The following is a 21,148-nucleotide window of genomic DNA, read 5'->3' on the forward strand; positions in this document are numbered from 1 at the left end:
CAAATAATTTAAGGTACTGATGGGATCAGGCTCTGTCTGCGTGTGCGTGTGTGCGATTAGCCCCCTTCTGTGTAGCCACAGGGTCTGCTGTGCATACCTGTTGACAAGAGTCACAGGCAAGAGGCTGCTCCCAGTTCACTGGATGAGGATAGACAGGATGAAATGGGCAGAAGATCTTAAACAGGTGACATGAATCAGGTTACCCAAGTGTTACTGTGGGAATCATTTTTATTATTTCCAAAAGGTACACACCACTCAGTAACAAAACAGGTAAGGTGTTTGGATTTCATTGGCCCAGAATGCACAACTGGGTGGTGCATACTTACCCTTAAATGTAAGGCAAGCATTAGGACCCAAAAATTCTTCTCTGGCTCAGATTTTAATCTGAACTGGAGAAGAAAACTACTCCTTCTCCCCTCATGTTCACAAACTGGTTCAAATAAATCAGGTGGGGGAGCCTATGGCTCTCTGGATGCTGTTTGGACTACAACTCCCATAGCCCCTGAGTGCTGGCTGTGCTGTGTGGGGCTCATGGGAGTCCCAACAACATCTGGAAGGCCACAGGTTCCCCATCCCCAGAATAAACCAAGCTTTTCTCTCAAGCCCACTTGCCGGTGGGTTCACCCAATACGAGTGATGTTGCAAAACCATCACAGCCAACAAGAACCCTCTAGCAGTGTCCTTGATCAACCCTCAATACTTGGCCAACTTCAGTAGATGGGGAGAGAGAGATGAGGAAGGTAGCCTTTTACAACATCATCCACTTGTGTTGCTTCTGTGGAGTCTTCTGGTTGTTCATTCCACTTGGCCTGAACATTTCACCTCTTCTTTCGGATGAAAGACCCAAAGTGGTTGGCTAAGAATAGGTACCTGCACTAGAGCTTCACGACGCAGGAGTCCCAAAGGCAATAATTCTACATCTGGAGCAGCTTCGGTTCTTAGTAATCGGCTTTGAAGGGGTAGTCTTTGTGATTGACAGAACTGCAAGAACAGGACATGGAAAAAGCTTCCTGAGTTTGAATTCATGAAAGGTAAAACCATGGGGTGGGAGAGGATTATCATCATCAGTTTGCTACTCGCCCTTCACCCTAAGGTTCCTGGGCGGGTTGCAGAAATTCAAATACAACGCTAAGAGTGGTTTAACACAACTTTGTATGCCACCTAGTCCAAACCCATCTCAAAGCAGAAAATGCAGAGTTACGGCATCCCACAATTTGTCCACAAGAATGTCTCCATTAAAGGAAACCCCACTGTCCCTCTGATAGTCAATACCATTGTCCAACAGCCCTTGCCCTTAATTTTACAGTTCAACCAAAATCTACCCCACTGTGATGTCAACCCATTAGCTCTAGGCCCCCCCTTCTGTGTGTGACAGCTCTCAATGCCTATAGTCAAACAGTTTTCAGGCAAAATGCCACAGCATACGTTTAGCAGGATGTCAAGGCAGCAGGGAAAGGGTTACCTTTTAATTATATTTGATTGAGGAGGCGCTTTGTGTTTTTAAGAAAAGTTGGAAAGAATTTGGAACAGAAACAGTGGCTGTAGGTGCACTATAGAAATAAAAATGATTTATAACCCCTCCTAAACCTCCCACTAAAAAAGAGAAGAGCATGGAAGTTTTAAGCTTACTGAGCCATCACACAATCTCTCCAGTTCTTGTTCAGGCTGAGGAGAGTCGCCATCTCTTCTTTAGTCAATTCAAAGTCAAAGACCTATAATTTTAAAAAGAATGAAAAAAGTGAGGTACATTCCCCCTGCCCATGGGCTGAATAATGAAATGTCAAGGTAACCCAGTGTGTGTGTGTGTGTGTGGTTGGGAGAGAAAGGGTGCCCAGTTTTGAAACTGAGAACAGTAACATTCCTACTGAAGAAGGTGTTAAGTGTGCATGGTTTGTGAGTAAGAGTAGTTGCTCCTGTGTGCAAGGAAACTTCCAGAATGCCACAGTTACCGTCATTTTATCACAGCCTTCTGGCAAGGAACCCAGGGTGGCATCCTCTGTAAGGATGTTCGGCAGATGTTGAGTTTCATGGCTGAGCCAGGAGTTGAGTCCAGGTCTCCCTGGTCAGAAGTTCAACTCTAACCACTGTAACACACTGGCACACACCATTGCCTCAGATGCAGTAAATTGTTAATTAAGTACAGTGGTACCCCGGGTTAAGTACTTAATTCGTTCCGGAGGTCCGTTCTTAACCTGAATCTGTTCTTAACCTGAAGCACCACTTTAGCTAATGGGGCCTCCTGATGCTGCCGCGCCGCCAGAGCACGATTTCTGTTCTCATCCTGAAGCAAAGTTCTTAACCCGAGGTACTATTTCTGGGTTAGCGGAGTCTGTAACCTGAAGCGTATGTAAGCTGAGGTACCACTGTAATTAATTAGACTTCTTGCCCTACCACAAGGGCCCAGGGTAGATTACAGCAATTTAGGAATACAATATTAAGGTGCACCTATGTGTGAAAAGCATTCTATAACTCAGGGACAGCCACAAATCATTTCTCTCAAGCTGGCCTCCCGAACCTCTGTGGGCGGTAGAACTACCCAAATAGGTTCCCTCTGCCAATCTTAACATCCAAGAGAGTCGGTGGGGAAGGAGGTGGTCTTTCAGATTTTGGGGGCCTGAATTGTTTAGAGCTTTAAATCCCAAGGTGTTTGAAGCTGTTTGAAAAGTGGGTCTCAATGGAACCCCAAGCAGCAATCTGGCCACTGCATTTTGGACCAGTTGAAGTTTCCAAGTCCTCTCCAAAGGCAGTCCCACGTAGAGCGCATTGCAAATGCAAGCTAAAAAGTAATGACTGGGATGTTCTTTGATTATGGGAACACAGATTATACTCTCAGATTATGGGTTTGGTGTCGGGAGCTAGCAGCCATTCAACCAATTAGCCATTCAGCTCCTCATAATCCTTTTCATACTACATCAGACCATTGTACCATCCACTGCGACTAGCAACAGAACTCCAGGATACCAAGACTTGAACCTGGGTCCTTCTAAATGCACAGCATATGCTCTCCACACCACTGGACTACAATCCTTCCCAAACTGCTATTTGATTCAGGTGAGTGGTACATCCACATGGCTGCATTAAGAATGGGGCAGGGAGATTCCTCTTTACCTTAAAATTCTCTTCCAGGCGGTGTGGTTTTTCTGACTTGGGAATGACAGCCACGTTCCTCTGGATGTGAAACCTGATCAGAACCTGCATGGGCAAATCAAGACCTGTTTCCAACAAGGGTGGACCAATGTTTTGAGCATTTCAGATTTCCAATGAACTCAGCAACAGCTGTGGCAATAATAATAATAATAATAATAATAATAATAATAATAATAATCTGTCTCCCTATCTCCCCCACCCCTTTAATCATCTTGCCATGGGGATTGGCTGAAAGGCTTAATCCATGGCAGTGTCAAAACTACGCATCTCATTCTCATGTCTGTTTGCATGAACAGCAAACAGCCTCCTCAGAAGGAGAAAGTAAGCAGTCCTTCCAAGCCCAGATGGGAATCAACCACTGTGCAATGATCCTAATGCAATTCTCCTCTTAGTTCAATTGTGCCATCACCAGCACAGGCCCCGATCAGCCCCTTCTGGTGGGCTGATTTGCAAATGCAAATACAGGAATGGCTACATGCCTGGGATGAAGAAGAAGAGTTTGCACTTGATATCCCACCTTTCACTCCCCTTAAGGAGTCTCAAAGCTGCTCACAATCTCCTTTCCCTTCCTCCCCACAACAAACACTCTGTGAGGTGAGTGAGGCTGAGAGACTTCAGAGAAGTGTGACTAGCCCAAGGAACGCAGCAGCTGCATGTGGAGGAGCGGGGAATCGAACCCAGTTCACCAGATTACGAGTCCACCGCTCTTAACCACTACACCACGCTGACTCTCTGAGCTGAATCTGTACCCCTCACCCCACAATTACTACACAGATGCACCATACTCAGTTTTTGAGCATCTCGTTCGGCTTTCAAACACTGAATACCCAGAAATGCATGCTTCGGTTTTCAAACGTTTCAGAAGTCGAACGGTCTTCTGGAACGGATTACGTTCGAAAACCGAGGTTCCACTATATTTTCAGCAGAGAAGCTCCCACGTTGACTGAGGCTTCCCTCAGCTTTTCCACATGCAAAAGTGAGGCACCATCCAAGCTCAGGCTGACTGCCTCGTTATTCACTCTTTGTCGTCAGCATATTTACCTGCGCGACGCTCTTCTTGTGCCTTGTAGCAATCTCTTTAACCGTTGGGTCCTCCAACAGGATAGGGTCCCCAGGCTTGAGACTACAAAATAAAGCCAATACGCCCATTAACAGTGTGATTCCATGCCTGTGTGTTCAGAAGACCCATTGCATTCAATGGGGCTTCTAGCTAAGTGTTGGATTGAAGCTTTAAAGAGTTATCCTCTTATTTCTCTGGCAAATGTGACCCTGAGCAGAAAACCTAGATTTTCTACATAGAACTGCGGCGGTAGCTGTCTTGCAGGAGGCAAAACTACTTCCAAGTAACACAATTCTCATTTTTATTCTCATAGAATTTTGGGTGTTGGAAGGGAACTTGGAAGTGGTTTCATCCAACCCCTTGCTCGGTTCAAGGTCTGCTGTGCAGTTTGCAACTACAACACCCCTGACAGGTAGCTTAAGTTTTGCTCTGCTTAAAACACCCCCCAACAAAGGTAAGCCCATCACCGCCACTGAACAGCTCTGACTGTTAGGAAGTTTAGTCAGATGCTTACAAACGAGTCGCTGTCTTCTAATTATTTAGAGGGTTGTCACCTAAGAAGATGGAGCAGACTGGTTTTCTGTTGCTCCAGGCCAAGGACTAGAACCAATGGCCCTTCCTCAATCTTAGAAAAAACTTCCAAGCGAGAAGAGCTGCGGAACATCCTTTAAGGACATAAGAAGACTCCTTCTGCATCAGGTCAAAAGGTCTATCCAGTCCAGGATCCTGTTCTCACACCATCTGATTAGATGCCTATGAGAAGCCTGCAAGCAGGACACAAGCACAACAGTGCTTTGCATTCAGTAGTTTGTATTTAGAAGCATACTGCTTCTGAAAACACAGGTAGAGCAAAGCCATCGTAACTACTAACTGTCAGGAGCTCGTCCTACACTCGAGTAGGACCCTGGCAGAGACACATGCCCGACTGGCACGTTCCCTCCGTCCTGGTCGATCGTTCGGGAGCTTCAAAAGCTTTCTTCAGCCCAAACATCACTCCGCAGAGTCTTCACAGCTTGCGTGACAGACCCCAGCAACTCAGCATTTTGGCTAATCTACTTTATTTACATATAAACACACACGGAGCACTGCAACATGGCTCCCCCTCTCTCTAGCATCAGACAGCAAAAAGAAAAAGAACAAAGGACAATAGTCCCACTTCACGGAACACAGTAGCACAAACATCCTGTCTCCGTCATTTCCCACTCTGTGGGGTCAAAACATACTGTATACAGTCATGTGAAAGACAACATTCCCATGACTGCAATCACGGAGCAGGAATTCTAACAGCAGCTGCCAACCTTGGAAGGTGAGAGATTTTCCTTTGCAGGAGGCATTTAAGCAGAGTCTAGGCTTAGGGATTCTGTATTTGCAAGAATATTGTGTCATGTAATATGTAAACCAGGTAATACATAAATTAATAATAATAATAGTAATTATTTATATCCCGCCCTCCCCAGCCGAAGCCGGGCTCAGAGCGGCTAACAACAATAAAAGTAACACAACATTCTAAAATCAATTCATTTTAAAATCAGTTCAAAATCAAATTAATGGCAACCATTGGGCTAGAGTTTTGTGAGGGTTACCAAAGGAGGGGGTCAGACTGTGCCTTGGACAAAGGCCTGGTGGAACAGCTCTGTCTTGCAGGCCCTGCGGAAAGATGTCAAGTCCCGCAGGGCCCTAGTCTCTTGTGACACAGCGTTCCACCAGATCGGGGCCACAGCCGAAAAGCCCTGGCTCTGGTTGAGGCCAGCCTAACCTCCCTGTGGCCCAGGACCTCCAAGATGTTTTTGTTTGAAGACCATAAGGTCCTCCGTGGGACATACCAGGAGAGGCGGTCCGGTAAGTACGAGGGTCCTCGGCCGTATAGGGCTTTAAAGGTTAAAACAGTAGGGAGATTAACTAGATAAGCTCCACAGACCCATCAATGACTCCATGGCCATATACACTTCATCACACAACATAAAGAGAGAAAGCAAACAATCTGGACAACGAATGTTATCATCCTGCCAAAAGTTTAATTCAAAGCAGTCTTACGTATGGGCACCAAAAGGTCGGTAAGCCGTCACAGAGATCCCTTTGGATTGGCAGTAATGGATCAGCTTCTCCTGGGTAAGGTATGGGTGGCACTCAATCTGCAAGCCCAAGAAAACTCTGGATTACTCAACTAGTAGGCACTGACACACTCCTTTGAACAAATATCCTATTTTAGGGGAGACAAAATATTTGCGAACTCACCTCCCACTCTACAGACACAAATGCACACACATATTATCTAAGAAGGTGATGAACAGTCAATCCCTCTTCACAGGGAACTTTGAGAGGGGAATAGAGGTCTCCTAACAACATGCAGTGCCCTCAACGAAGCACAGCTCCCAGAATGCTTTGGGGGAAGCCGTGACTGCAGAAAGTGGTAGAGTGCTTTAAAATGCATGGTGTGGATGCGGCCTAGTTGAGGAAGGCAGCACAGCTAAGGATTTTCAAGCACAAGCCAGTGACCAGCTTCAAGATGTCCACATCCATGAAAGCAGGGAAGCTCAGCTATGTTGGGGGAGCTCGCAAGGTAAGGTTGTGGAGGGGCAGTTCCTGACGAGACCCTGCCCAGTACTGAGGAGCTTCAACGCAGCAACATTTCCAGAAGCTGGCAGAGATGCTAGCCCTACTCACCTGGTGGTTGACGGGCTTGTGCTTCAGGCCAGGTTTCTGCAAGAGCTTCTCGATCTGATAGTGGTTGAAATTGGAGATCCCAATGGCTTTCACCAGCCCACAATCCACCAGTTCCTCCATTGCCTAAGGGGAGAGCGGGATGAAGGCAGATGAAATTCAGGGCATCACCTTGGTCCTATGTGTTGGAACAAACTTTCACACCTGAGCTATAACCACAGATGGCAAGAACACAACATCCCTGGCCAAGTGAACCATTTAGACGGGTGGAATATCATCAGCATCTCAAAAGCCATGATTAAGCTATGATGACATGCAGCTGGAGATGCGATAAGGAAAATGCTTCTTTGAAACTCATGTTTATGCAATGTCTGACACTTAGAAATTTTTGGAAATACTACTATGGGGGGAATTTAAAATTGTCAGATAATTGCATCATTTCTTTCTTTTTTCACCCCAGTTTTTTAATATTTCAATTTTTATTGGAATTTTATTTACAACCTAACATAAACCTCCCATCCCCAATACAGAAATCCACCCTCATTAAACGTGAACATAACATACAATGAGCATAACATACAACAATACAACCAACCAAATAAAAGACTTCCTTTATCCTGTATCTGGCCTCCTTGTTTACTTCTTATAAGCTGTTTCCTTTATGAATAATTATGAATCAGTATCTGTGTTTTGGCAGAAGGGTGCAGAGAGACCACGTACGTTGACCCCGTATAGTTGGTATACAGTTTGAAATGAAGCAATTATACAAATAATAATAATTGCATCATTTCAAACTATATACCAACTATACGGGGTCAATGTACGTGGTCTCTCTGCGCCCTTCTGCCAAAACACAGGTACTGATTCATTGGAAAGAAAATACCATGGCCCCCTCTGATCAATGGACAGAAGACATGACAACTCTTGCAACATACAAACAGATTGCTTTTAGATGCAGACTGTGTCTGAATAAATATAACAATATTTGGGGTCTATTTATAAAAAGCACGACGTGTTAATGATAATTTTACATTTGTTGAAATAACTGTATTACTTATACACCCGTATATTATACTGTATCACAATTTCAATGTTTCGTTGTGTTTTGTTTTTGCTTTTTTCACTTTATTTTCTCAGTGAAAATTTTCAAAAATACATACATACATCTATGTTTAACCCAAAAGGGTTTAGGTTGCAGAGGACAGGGCTGAAACCAAGCCCAGTTAACCTTCTAACCTCCCAGGTAAGCACTTCTCAATGATGCTCAACTCTGGCTGGAAATCCCTATACTTGACTGGAAATGGGAATGCCTGTGCTTGACTGAAATAGGATTCAATGAGAGCACTCGGGAGGTGAGACCTGCTGTTTGGTTGGGGAGAGACTGTAGCTCTTTGGCAGAGTATTTGCTTTGCCTTCAAAAGATTCCAGGTTCAATCCCTGGCATGTGCAGGTAGATCCCTGGTTAGTCACTGCCAGTCAGTGTAGAGCAGGTATAGCCAACATGGGGCACTCCAAATGCTAGGACTCCAACCCCCATCAAGTCAGCATGGCCAAAGGATGATAGGAATTGTAATCCAGCAAAATAATAATAATAATAATAATAATAATAATAATAATAATAATAATTTATATCCTGCACTCCCCAGCCGAAGCTGGGCTCAGGGCGGCTAACAACAATAAAATAATACAACATCTAGAAGGCATTGTGATTGCTGCCTTAGTGCTGATGGGACAAGTAAGGCATCTTCCTGTGTTTGCGCTTATAAAAAAATTATGGCCTCCATTTTCATCATCTCAGATCGAAAAAAGGATTTCAGGGAATAGAGCTGCAAATGAGAAGACCTTAGTGGGCTGCTTCAAGTTCCTTAGCATCCCTGATTTTCCTGCTCAACCACAAGATGGAATTCATTGAAGCACCTTCAAAATGAGCTCAAGTCAAGCTTACCTCCCAAGTGCCCAGATAATCCGTGTTGCTGGGGATGACCATACCCTTCTCGTCACGGGGAACTAAATCCTCTCCGGCCTGGCGGAGAGAAAAGGGCAATTGTTATGTTTCTGTCGGTTGGCCACCTCCCAAGGTCCCACCCTGCCTCTTGGGAGGGATGAGAATCTTCCTGCAACATCCAAGGTCCACTGAACAGAAAGGGATAATGAGGGGCTTTGCTGTTACCTTGAATCCCATGGGAAAGTGCATGAGATAGAGGTCCAAGTAGTCCAGCTTCAGCGCAGAGACCGAATCCTGGCATGATTTCTTCACCAAGTGCTTCTCATGGAAAGTGCACCACAGCTGTGTAGGGGAAGAAGAAACCCATCAGCCCATTGACCAGTCTCCTCTGCCGAGTTGGCAGAAAACATCACTTTCAACCCTGATGATGAGTCCTTTACCCAAGGAACCGTTGCAGACCCCAGGCCAGGGAAAGCCAACGTGGGGCCCTCGAGCTGTTGTTGGAGTACAACTCCCATAAGCGTCAGCCAGAATGTCTAGTGGCATGATGGGAATTGTAGTCCAATTCTCTTCGCTTAAGAAGTATAGCAAGCCCTCTCTGTTACATTTTTGACATTAGTCGAACTTTTCCTCTCTCCCAACACTTCCCAAATTGGTCCATTTCTGCACTTTTCAATTCTCACTGGGGTTTGTTTGCATGCAAATGCTGTTTTATGCTCCATATTATTATTTCTGCACACTGCTTGGGTATTCTCTGAATGCAGAGCGGTTTGGACATTATGAAATAAATATATAAAATCTTGGGAGAAAGCTAGTTTAGGACTCATATACAGTGGTACCTCTGGTTACATACGCTTCAGGTTACATACTACGCTAACCTAGAAATAGTGCCTCAGGTTAAGAACTTTGCTTCAGGATAGGAACAGAAATCGGGCTCCGGCGGCGCGGCAGCAGCAGGAGGCCCCATTAGCTAAAGTGGTGCTTCAGGTTAAGAACAGTTTCAGGTTAAGAACAGACATCCAGAACAAATTAAGTACTTAACCCGAGGTACCACTGCATCTGACATGCTAGTTTTCCTTGCGTCTGTTTCTTCACAATGGCCTTTCCCTTACTTTCACCATGAAGAAGCATCTCTCTCTCACACACACATACACATACACACACACATACACACACACACCTGTAGCCAGGGAAAGGAACCAGGGCCCAATCCAGAATGTGCTCCCAAGATGGTTTCTCACTGAAAATCAACAACCTCAGGCTGGGGCTCAGAGGAATCTTCTTGCTGCAATAACCACCTTACCTTGCTAACGATGAAAAGTTCTTCCCGTTTCACAGCCCCTTCCTTGATTTTCTGCTGGAGGGCACTCCCAATCTCATCCTCATTCTTGTAATAGTGGGCGCAGTCGAAGTGGCGGTATCCGAGGTCAATGGCACATTTAACGGCTTCGCCTACTTTTCCAACAGGTGCCTGAAATACAAAATTTGTATATTTTTTTTCAAGCACCAAAACAAGCACTGCCAGCCTTAGAAATGTACCCAATTTCCTTTTTCTTTCTAAAACAAACATACATTCCCAATTTGAATAAATGTCATATTACCAACTGGATTTATTAAACATTTTCAAGCATTACCACAAAAAGAAAAACCAAATATTACCACATACTACCCTGCCCCTCCACTCCGAAAATATGCATTTCCACAATAAACGAGCAATGTGATTTGGAAAACAAATTTCAGGGAAGAATGAAAAGGATGGCCAAGTTGCTAGCTTCAAAAAGCTTGCACAAAAACTAGTTCCAAATAGGCAGAACAATTTGACACCGGAATGCTGGAATTGTTTGCTGCGGCCCTTTAGATTTCAGTTAAGCTAACCTGGATATAGAGTCGATATGACAAAATGTTAATCTGGATCAAATATTCCAAACTTCCACCCATACATCTGGTGCTTTGCAGAGCGGCAGAGGCAAAAGGGTAGATTCCCTGTTCCAAAGACTTGCAATCTAAATCAGCATTTCCCAACTTGATGCCCTCCAAATGTTTTGGACTACAATTCCCATCACTCATTCTGAGGGCTCTTGGTCAGGGAAGGCTGATCCACCACAGTTCTGCTGCTAACTCTTGAGTCAGCAAAACCATGCTGGCCAAACTTACCCTAGACCAGTGCTTTTCATACAGACTTTTAGAAGACACCTGAAGGCAGCCCTGTTTAGCTAAGCTTTTAATGTTTAATAGACTAATTTAATACAGTGATACCTCGGGTTACATACGCTTCAGGTTACATACACTTCAGGTTACAGACTCCGCTAACCCAGAAATAGTGCTTCAGGTTAAGAACTTTGCTTCAGGATAAGAACAGAAATAGGGTTCTGGTGGTGCGGCGGCAGCAGGAGGCCCCATTAGCTAAAGTGGTGCTTCAGGTTAAGAACAGTTTCAGGTTAAGAACAGACCTCCAGAACGAATTAAGTACTTAACCCGAGGTACCACTGTATTCTGTTGGAAGCCGCACAGAGTGGCTGAAGAAACCCAGCCAGATGGGTGGGGTATAAATAAATTAATAATAATAATAATAATAATAATAATAATAATAATAATAATTGGACCCATTGGATGTAGAACTGGCTCCCCATTTCAGAAGTTATGCCTAAGAACGGCAAAGGTGGGAGGAGTCGTCTGACCACCCCACAACCCCATTTCCCCCCATGCATGTCTCACTGGTGCAAGTGATGCCTGAATAGGGTTTGTGGCTTTGGGGGGCAAGCAGATCTTTCTGCCTCATTTCACAATCTGCAAAAAGAAGGGGGGGAATTAAGATGGCCGATGCCCTTAACAAAAGGTGAAAAATGGGGAGAGGATGTTGCGTTGGGGGTCTTGGGTGGCTGAGGAAGTTCAGGCCGCCTTATGACAGGAGGAGGCAGAAACATGTCTTTATATTTCTAAAATTGTTTCCATTACTTTTATGAGGCTGAACAAAGAGAATGAGAAAGGCAACGTTTTCCTCTTGGCTGTGCTTCCACAACAAGGCCCTTGGGAAAGAAACTTGTGATGCTTACCGTGAAACAACTCTTAGGCTTCCAAAAACCGGATGATTCTAACTATGAATTCTCTACGAACTATAAATTGAGAGATGTTGTTTGCAGGCGATGCGGCCTTGACAGGGCACTCCAAGGAAGCTCTGCAGACACTTATCAACTGTTTTGTCTCAGTTTCACCATAATCAGTTCCCTTGACGCTGAGCTGGACAAGCATATTGGCAATGCAGCTACTTCAATGGCTCGCCTCACTTTGCCATTTCTACCCATGAATTCCTCTGCAGCAACAATGAGCAAAGTCTGCTGTGTGCGTGTGTGTGTGTGCATGAATGAGAGACAGATAATTTGCCAGTGCTTTACTTTTTCGTAAAGTCATTAGTACAATGGATGTCATTGTACAACTGCAAACCCAGTGTTAGCCAAGCTTGGCAGCTTCAAGGCATCTAGCATTTTTAAAAAAAATATCATTAAAAACAATTATATCCTGCTTTTCACTCTCTAGGTTGCAAAGCAGCTTACAATGCCAGAAATTATACAATGTAAAGGAATTCGAAACATAAATTGAACCTCAATATTCAAAACCCTCAGAAATTTTAAACGTTTTAAAATTTCAATCAAACGCTATTTACCACTGTCAGGGAATCAGGAGCAGGAGCACTGGGGAGAGAGGATTGGGAGAGCGAAGGGGAAGAATCTGAGGGCAGCGTAGGGGAGTATGACAGTGGCCCGAGAGATTCCATGAGCTTCTCCAGCGAATCAGAAGATTCCCAGAAGGGGGCGCCGATGGTCAGGGCAAGGGGGGTCCCAGGGGGGACGCACCAGAAACAAGGAGCCAGAGGGGAACCCCAAAGCAGCAGTGGAGGAGCGGGACCAGTTTCCCCACCAGAGCATAGTGGGGGGGAGGAGTCACATGTGTCAGGGCCAGCGTCTCCTCCAGAGAGGGAGTCAGGGCTGACCACGCCTCCATCGGAGAGTGGGGGAACGGAAGGGAGGTCAGTTGCAGCTAGCCCCCCCGAAGGGGGAAGCAGTGGCAGCAGCAGTGAAACGGTCAGGAGGAAAGCTGCTGGCTGGGCGCGCGCGCCAAGTTCAAATGTGCAGGCGCGCGGAACAGCAGGAGACCCGGATGGGGAACCAGCTCCTAAAGCCCGCCGGAGGGAGGGAGAAGGCTCAGGGGAATCAGCGGGAGAAGAGGCTAGAAAGGGCGGAACCCCGGCGGGCAGGCGGACCCAGAGGAGGAAGGAGCAGCGGAGAAGGTGGAGCAAGGCTAGGATCTTAAATTGGTGTCAGGGGGGAGGAGACTCAGACGGAGCATCAGTGGTCTGACACTTTAGACGTGGGGCTGCGCGCTGCGGCTCTGGAAGTGAAACTGAACTTCAATAAAGACTTTTATACTTAACAACGAAGCAGCGTTGGTCCTTTGTGAGCTGGGACCTAGGGCAGCCCTGACAGTATGCTCCGTCTCTAATAAAAACCTCGCAGCGTGAGTTGGTGCAGCGAGGGGCAAGACTTGGTGTTTTGCGAGCTCACGAAGATAGGCAAAGATGACTACAGAGAGCCAGGTGAAAGAACTGCAAGAAGCAGTCACGACGCTTTACGCAGAAGTAGCTGCATCCAGGAAAAGAGAAGAAGAAGCAGTAGCGCTCTGCCGGGATCTGCAGGCCAGGTGGGACCGTTGGGGCAAAGAGGGGCTGCCAGGACCCAAACCGGAGGGAGTTGGCCTCGGGAAGAGGGGGGGGCAGCCTAGTAGCCCACTTTGATGGGAACCTGCAGCAATACCCTAACTTCAGAGCTGACGTGGTTTACGCGCTCAATTTGCTTCGGAAAGACTTTAGAGATGAGGAAGAGAAGGTGGGCTTCATAATCACTCATTTGCATGGGGAAGCAAAAGCGTGGCTGCGGAATTTGTGGCGCGAAAAAGACCCCGCCCTCAAAGATTCCGATGCATTTATCAAAGCTATGGACGCTTGCTTTAAATCTACGGTAGATGTAGATATTGCTCGGAGGGAAATGCATGGACTACAGCAAGGGAAAGCGACGGTGAGGCAATATCACTCGCGCTTTTTTGCCTTACTGAACGTGCTGGGCTGGGAGAAGGACTCTATTGCTGTCAGAGACCTGTTCTGGGAGGGGCTAAGTGGAGAGGTGAAAGATGAGCTGGCAAGAGGGGAACGACCCCAAAGTACCCAAGAAGTTGCCCAAAGAGCGTTGGCAATTGGTGTGCGCCTGGAAGGACGCCCTTGGAGCAGGGAGGAAGGACGTAAGGCAAGCACCCCAGCCAGGACAACCCCTTTCTTTCCCAGAGAGGCGGGGCGGGCGCTGTCCATGCCTCCTTTGGGAAGGGGAGAAGAGCCGATGGAGATTGGTGGGGCCAGGGCTCAGACTGCCAGCAGAGCCCAAACACCGGGAGCAGTCAAGGGGAAGGCTCCTAGAGGGACCAGGAAGTGTTACATCTGCGACAGTGCACAGCACATGGCCAAAGAGTGTCCCCAGAGGCTCCAGAAGCACACTGCAGCCTCAGCAACAGTAAAGGGAACAGGTGAGCAGCCGAAACAGCTGCAGGGGGAAGAAGAAGCCTGGTTGGAAACAGAGCCACTGGGGCCCAACCAGGCAAGTCAGTGAAGCAGTCCCCAGAGATTTTACAGCCCACAGACCCCCTCCCACCCAAACCAGTGGTGCAACTCACCGCATCGCTCCAGTTGCCCAATGGGCACACCATGCAAGTACCAATAACCATTGACTCTGGGAGCAACGCAGACTTTATTGGAGTGGACTTTATCAAGCAACATCGCATAGCACTCATGCCAGCCACAATGCCCCTAAACGTCGTCACGGTCGATGGCAGGAAGCTGCTGGGAGGAGAGGTGGTACAGCAAACACCACCGATGGTGATGCAAATTGGAAACCACCGCGAAGTCATCAGCTTCAACGTCACCCACCTGTCGGACACGCCCATAGTGTTGGGTATGAGTTGGCTGGATAGGCACAGCCCGGCATTGGCATGGTACCAGCGGCAGTTGACCTTCTGCTCCTCCTACTGCGCAGAACACTGCATCCAGACCCGCCAGGAGGAGGAGGGGCAAGAGGATGAACCGCAGCTACACCTAGGCATGGTGCAAGCGGTACCCAACAAGTACAAGGAGTTTTTGGAGGTCTTCTGCGAGAGGGAAGCGGATAAGCTGCCTCCCCACAGGCCTTACGACTGCAAGATTGACCTCCTGCCGGGAGCGACGCTGCCGACTGGGAAACTGTATTCCATGTCTGAAGATGAACTGCAGGAACTCAGGGAGTTCATAGATCACAACTTGCAGCGGGGGTTCATCCAAGAATCTAAAGCAGTGGGGGGCAGTCCCGTGTTTTTCGTGAAGAAGAAGGACACGCCCCAACGGAGACTCATAGTTGATTATAGGACCATAAATTCCAAAACAAAGCCCGCAGCATTCCCCATGCCCAAGATCGACGACCTGCTCGCGACGGTGAGGAAGGGACGGATCTTCACCAAGTTGGATCTACGAGGGGCGTACAACCTTATACGCATGCGGGAGGGCGATGAGTGGAAGACAGCCATGTTTACACCTTTAGGCACCTATGAATATCGCGTAATGCTTTTTGGTCTGCAAAATGGCTCCCATACCTTCCAAGCTTTCATGCATCACGTGTTAGCGGGACTCCTCTACAAGAAGTGCGTCTGCTTCCTGGACGACATCCTGATCTTCTCGGAATCGCAGGAGGCTCACGAGAGGGACGTCAAGGAGGTCCTGCAGAGGCTACGGGAGCACAGACTTTACGCCAAATTAGAGAAGTGCCAGTTCGACATGACGGAGGTGGATTTTCTGGGCTACAAGCTGTCCGACAAGGGACTCGCCATGGACAGCGCCAAGGTCCGCGCGGTGTTGGACTGGAAGAGCCCGCGCAATCGGAAGGAGGTCCAGAAGTTCGTCGGCTTCGCCAACTTTTATCGCAAGTTCATCAAAGGGTTCGCGAAGGAGACGGCGGCCATCACGGACACCCTCAGCTCCAAGAAGAAGAAGTTCACCTGGACGGACCAGGCGGAGCAGTCCTTTCGGAGACTCAAGCGTCTCTTCGCGTCCGAAGAACAGCTGCTACATGTAAACCCCAGCAGACCAATGAGGGTTGAGACGGACGCCTCAGACAGAGCGGTGGGGGCCGTCCTGTTGCAGCCAGATCCGCAAGGGGAATGGAGGCCGTGCGCATTCTACTCCAGGAAACTCAGCAAGGCGGAACAGAACTACACCATCTGGGACAGGGAGTTGCTGGCCATTCATGCAGCTTTCAAGGCGTGGCGGCACTTCCTCGTTGGAGCCAGACACACAGTGCAAGTCCGCACGGACCATAAGAACCTGGAGTACTGGCGCACGGCGCGGTTCCTGAACCAGAGACACATCCGCTGGGCGGAGTTCTTTGCGGATTTCGATTTCCGGATAGAATACATCCCGGGAGACAACAACGTCATGGCGGATGCACTATCCAGGAAGCCGCAGTATCTCGAGGAAGCGGCGCCGGTGGCGGCCAAGCACATTTTCGCACCGAAAGCGTGGGCGTGCGCTTCAGCTGCCGTGGACCTGGACGCGGTGCGTCGAGCGCTGCAGACGGATTCGTTCGCACAATCCAAGATGGAGGAGGTGCGAAAAGGCACAGCGAAGGACGACGAGTTCCAGATACGAGACGGACTGCTCATCCGCAAAGGGGCTCTCTACGTGCCCGGAGACGACCTCCGCGCGAAAGTCTTGCAGCAGCTACACGACGCGCCCAGCGCTGGGCACTTCGGCAAGGACAAAACGGCGGAATTAGTAACCAGAGACTTTTGGTGGCCGAAGGTGAGGGGAGAAGTCGCGGATTACGTCTCCAGGTGTGACACCTGCCAAAGGGCCAAGCCAGTACACAGGAAGCCGGCGGGTCTACTAGAACCCCTACAGACGCCGCTCGAACCGTGGGAGAGAGTGGCCCTGGACTTTGTCACAGATCTGCCCAGCTCGCGAGGCAAAACAGCGGTGCTCGTGGTCGTAGACATGTTCACCAAGATGGCGCACTTTATTCCGTGCGCGAAGGTGGCCACAGCGGAACAGACCGCCAAGCTGTTCATAGACCACGTGTTCAAAGCTCACGGCTTGCCGCGGTCCATCCTGTCCGACCGGGGTCGCCAATTCGTCTCGAGCTTCTGGCAAAAGCTGCTGGGCAGCCTGAACGTCAAGATCAACTTAGCGTCGGCACGACACCCGCAGACCAACGGACAAGCGGAGAGGGTCAATGCCATCATGCAGCAGTACCTGCGATGCTACGCCAATCAACAACCCTCGACCTGGGTGGACTACCTACCGCTGGCCGAGTTTGCCTACAACAACACGAAGCACGGGTCTACAGGAGTGACACCGTTTTTCGCCAATAATGGGCGGCATCCCAGAACTTTCCCGGGGTTGGAGACGAAGGGGGAGGAGGAGCCAAGGGGAGCAGAGCACTTAGCAGCAGAGTTACAGGAGGTCCACGAGCAACTCCGAAGGCAATTGGAACTGGCGAAACACGCCTACAAAATGCAGGCAGACAAGCACAGGAGGGTCGGGGAGGACATCCAGGTGGGGGACTGGGTCTGGTTAGCAGCCCAGGCAGTGCCGGCCAGGACGCTAGCTAAGAGGAAGCTCAAGCACAAGCAGCTGGGACCTTACCAGGTTGCGGCACAAATCAATCCAGTGGCCTTCCGGTTGACACTCCCGGAGGGCTCCAGAATGCACCCAGTCTTTCATAGGTCAGTGCTCACACCCTACAGGGAACCCCACAGGTTTCAGGCGACAGGGAACGCGCCAGACACACTTAGTGAATCTCCGAAGAGGGAGGGGTCACGGAGGGCGACGCCACTCAACGAGGTCACAGAGATTTTGGACTCGAGGTGGGGGGAAGAGGGGGTGGAATACCTCCTCGCCAGGGAAGGTACCCCAGCCAGTGCCAACAGGTGGGTACCGTGCTATGCCGTGGAGGAGCACTATCTTAAAGACGAGTTCCATGCACTCTTCCCACACAGACCTATGCCGGCAGAGTTTTTCGACGACTGGCTCTTCACACCCACACTGTCAGCCAGTACGTTCCAGGGTTTTTCATCAGCTGAAGAGATGACGCCGGACACTAGCTCCTCGGAGGGGTCTCTCTCGGGGTTTGCCACTGACCGCTCCTATTGGTGGGACACTCAACCGGAGGTGGGGTGGCGCAGGGAGCTGCTGCGGGGACCTTTGCAAGCAGTCTCACCAGAGGTACCCGGGGGAGGGGAGGACATGGACGTGTTGGGGGAGGATCCTGGATTCGAGCACATCAGCAGAGAGATGGAAGCAGAGGAAATCGACGTCGACGAGCCCGTTGCGGTTGGGCCGGATCCAGTGGACCGGCTACACACCAGGGGGGAAGAATGGTATCCCGCACTCACACCCACAGGACTGGAGCACCCGGAACCCACACCCGAAGAGGGGGAGGGGGGAAGGGGGGGCTTCGAGGGGGGGATGGATGTCAGGGAATCAGGAGCAGGAGCACTGGGGAGAGAGGATTGGGAGAGCGAAGGGGAAGAATCTGAGGGCAGCGTAGGGGAGTATGACAGTGGCCCGAGAGATTCCATGAGCTTCTCCAGCGAATCAGAAGATTCCCAGAAGGGGGCGCCGATGGTCAGGGCAAGGGGGGTCCCAGGGGGGACGCACCAGAAACAAGGAGCCAGAGGGGAACCCCAAAGCAGCAGTGGAGGAGCGGGACCAGTTTCCCCACCAGAGCATAGTGGGGGGGAGGAGTCACATGTGTCAGGGCCAGCGTCTCCTCCAGAGAGGGAGTCAGGGCTGACCACGCCTCCATCGGAGAGTGGGGGAACGGAAGGGAGGTCAGTTGCAGCTAGCCCCCCCGAAGGGGGAAGCAGTGGCAGCAGCAGTGAAACGGTCAGGAGGAAAGCTGCTGGCTGGGCGCGCGCGCCAAGTTCAAATGTGCAGGCGCGCGGAACAGCAGGAGACCCGGATGGGGAACCAGCTCCTAAAGCCCGCCGGAGGGAGGGAGAAGGCTCAGGGGAATCAGCGGGAGAAGAGGCTAGAAAGGGCGGAACCCCGGCGGGCAGGCGGACCCAGAGGAGGAAGGAGCAGCGGAGAAGGTGGAGCAAGGCTAGGATCTTAAATTGGTGTCAGGGGGGAGGAGACTCAGACGGAGCATCAGTGGTCTGACACTTTAGACGTGGGGCTGCGCGCTGCGGCTCTGGAAGTGAAACTGAACTTCAATAAAGACTTTTATACTTAACAACGAAGCAGCGTTGGTCCTTTGTGAGCTGGGACCTAGGGCAGCCCTGACAACCACAAATACAGTGGTACCTCTGGTTACGTACTTAATTTGTTCTAGAGGTCTTAACCTGAAACTGTTCTTAACCTGAAGCACCACTTTAGCTAATGGGGCCTCCTGCTGCCGCTGCGCCGCCAGAGCACAATTTCTATTCTCATCCTGAAGCAAAGTTCTTAACCCGAGGAACTATTTCTGGGTTAGCGGAGTCTGTAACCTGAAGCGTATGTAACCCGAGGTACCACTGTACTCATATTTAAGATTTGTCTACTGAATGCAAATATAATAAGCGGGCTACACTGGATCACGATCTAGAACACTGGGGGGGAAATTCTCATCCCAAGTGCAACATCCGCAGAGGAAAATTGTTTAGAACTGGAAAATGGGTGCAGGAACATTTTCCAGTTTAAAATCTACCAGGAATTCCACATCGCAGATGAATGTTCGAGAAAAGCCAGGAGTGAACTGCCTTGGCTTACAAATTCTGCCACTAAACTGGAAACTGAGAGGCCGTCCTAATGGGCTTACTGTTCATTTGGGGTCATTGCAACTACAAGAGATGCTTTTGTATCTCACTTGATGACTATGAACTTGGAAGACTGGAAACTGCATGGGAACTGACTCCTCTGAAAAGCTTTTGGGCGAGTTGACGCGAGGAGAAAGGAAACCGCTCTCTCCGATAAGAATTCTGCATTGGCCATTCACACACGCAAGTCACCAGGTCCTGCAAAACACTTCAGAGGTCATGTCTGGCAGCAAACGTCTGAACTGACAACTGAGAACCACTTGGAACTGAGGGGCTACGAGGCAACAAGAGGAGACGAGTTCTATGTGTGAGGATGCTGGCAAGGGCCCCATCCACAAATGCAAATTATCACTGGGAGCAGCAGGCAGGCATATGTGAACGTGCATGCACAAAGTACGATTTTCTTCTCTCCTCCTCTCGTACACTAGGTCTCCTGTCCATCCAATGAAATTGGCTGCCAGCTGATTCAAGATAATAATAATAAAAACTAAAAAAACTTTCGATATCACGGCGCATAATAAAACTCCCTGGACGCGCAGTCATAAAATAATGGCGACAACCACTGCCTTGGATTGCTTAAAAATGGAACCAAGGCAACTTTGGGGAGAACACGCCTCTCAACTGCTAATAAGCAAAACCGGACCTGCAGCTGCTTTGACAAACGCCGCGAAGTTCTCACGTGCAGGCACTCCGAGAAAACGATCTGCACGTGAGAACGGAGCTTGCCCTGGAAAGGCACTGAAACATTTGTCCTGGAAACGCAGCCGGTTTTGGATGAACCTTGTATTACCCGTTTCGAGCTGAATATAGGCAATAAAAAGCAGAGGAGAAGGGAAAGAAGTCGCTCCAAAGCGCTGCAAGGCCGATCTCCTTTCCCGGCTGCGCTGAGCAAACGTGCGGAAAGGCACGGCGGCTAAGCGCTCCGCCGAGCAAGCGGGTCTCCCTCTCCCTCCAGCTACGCAAGGAAAATAAATAAATGGGGGAAAGGCTTAAAAGCAGCCGGGCGCGCAACTCCCGCCTGCAGCCCGGGAGGCTTGGAAGGCGCCGCGCTGCAAAGGGCAAACTGCAAAAGCAGCAGCTGCAGCCGGGTGGTCCCTGCGCCCGCTTTGCCCCCCAGTACCTGCCAAGTGCCCAGCCCGAAGAGGGGCATCCTCGCCTTGGTGCTCAGCTCCACGAACGCAGCCATGGCTCTCGCCCTCGGAGCCTCTTCCTTCCCCCGGGAACAAGCCGCAGCTGTGCGGGTTTCTCTTCCCCGTGACCAGCCTGGCTCCGCCCCGGCTCGGCAGGAGAGCGCGGAAGCGCGGCGCGTATTGGAGCGGAGGGCGGGCCGGACCGGAGACGCACTGCTTAAGCGCGTGGCGCTGGCGCGGTCCGGACAGGATCCATGCAAACGCCTGATTTGTTCTGTGTACTATGAGCCCCCCCCCCCCGAAAAAGTTTCCATTGCAATGGAAGAAGCGGGTTTAGGAGAA

The 21,148-nt window shown here is 49.5% G+C and overlaps 1 protein-coding gene across 1 annotated transcript; it reads right to left on the bottom strand.

Annotated features, from left to right (window-relative positions):
• Positions 1-214: 214 nt before the first annotated feature.
• LOC128422830 (aldo-keto reductase family 1 member B7-like) lies at positions 215-20,958 on the bottom strand. Its single transcript, XM_053407376.1, has 10 exons — positions 20,797-20,958; positions 10,117-10,284; positions 9,039-9,155; positions 8,814-8,891; positions 6,872-6,994; positions 6,242-6,339; positions 4,189-4,270; positions 3,109-3,192; positions 1,630-1,712; positions 215-981 (listed from the first exon to the last, which is right to left on the bottom strand). The coding sequence occupies exons 1-10, from the start codon at positions 20,860-20,862 to the stop codon at positions 939-941; spliced, it is 942 nt and encodes a 313-aa protein (XP_053263351.1). The 5' UTR covers positions 20,863-20,958; the 3' UTR covers positions 215-938.
• Between the last annotated feature and the right edge of the window lie 190 nt (positions 20,959-21,148).

Source organism: Podarcis raffonei, chromosome 10 (assembly GCF_027172205.1).
Source record: "Podarcis raffonei isolate rPodRaf1 chromosome 10, rPodRaf1.pri, whole genome shotgun sequence".
Lineage (NCBI taxonomy): Eukaryota > Metazoa > Chordata > Lepidosauria > Squamata > Lacertidae > Podarcis > Podarcis raffonei.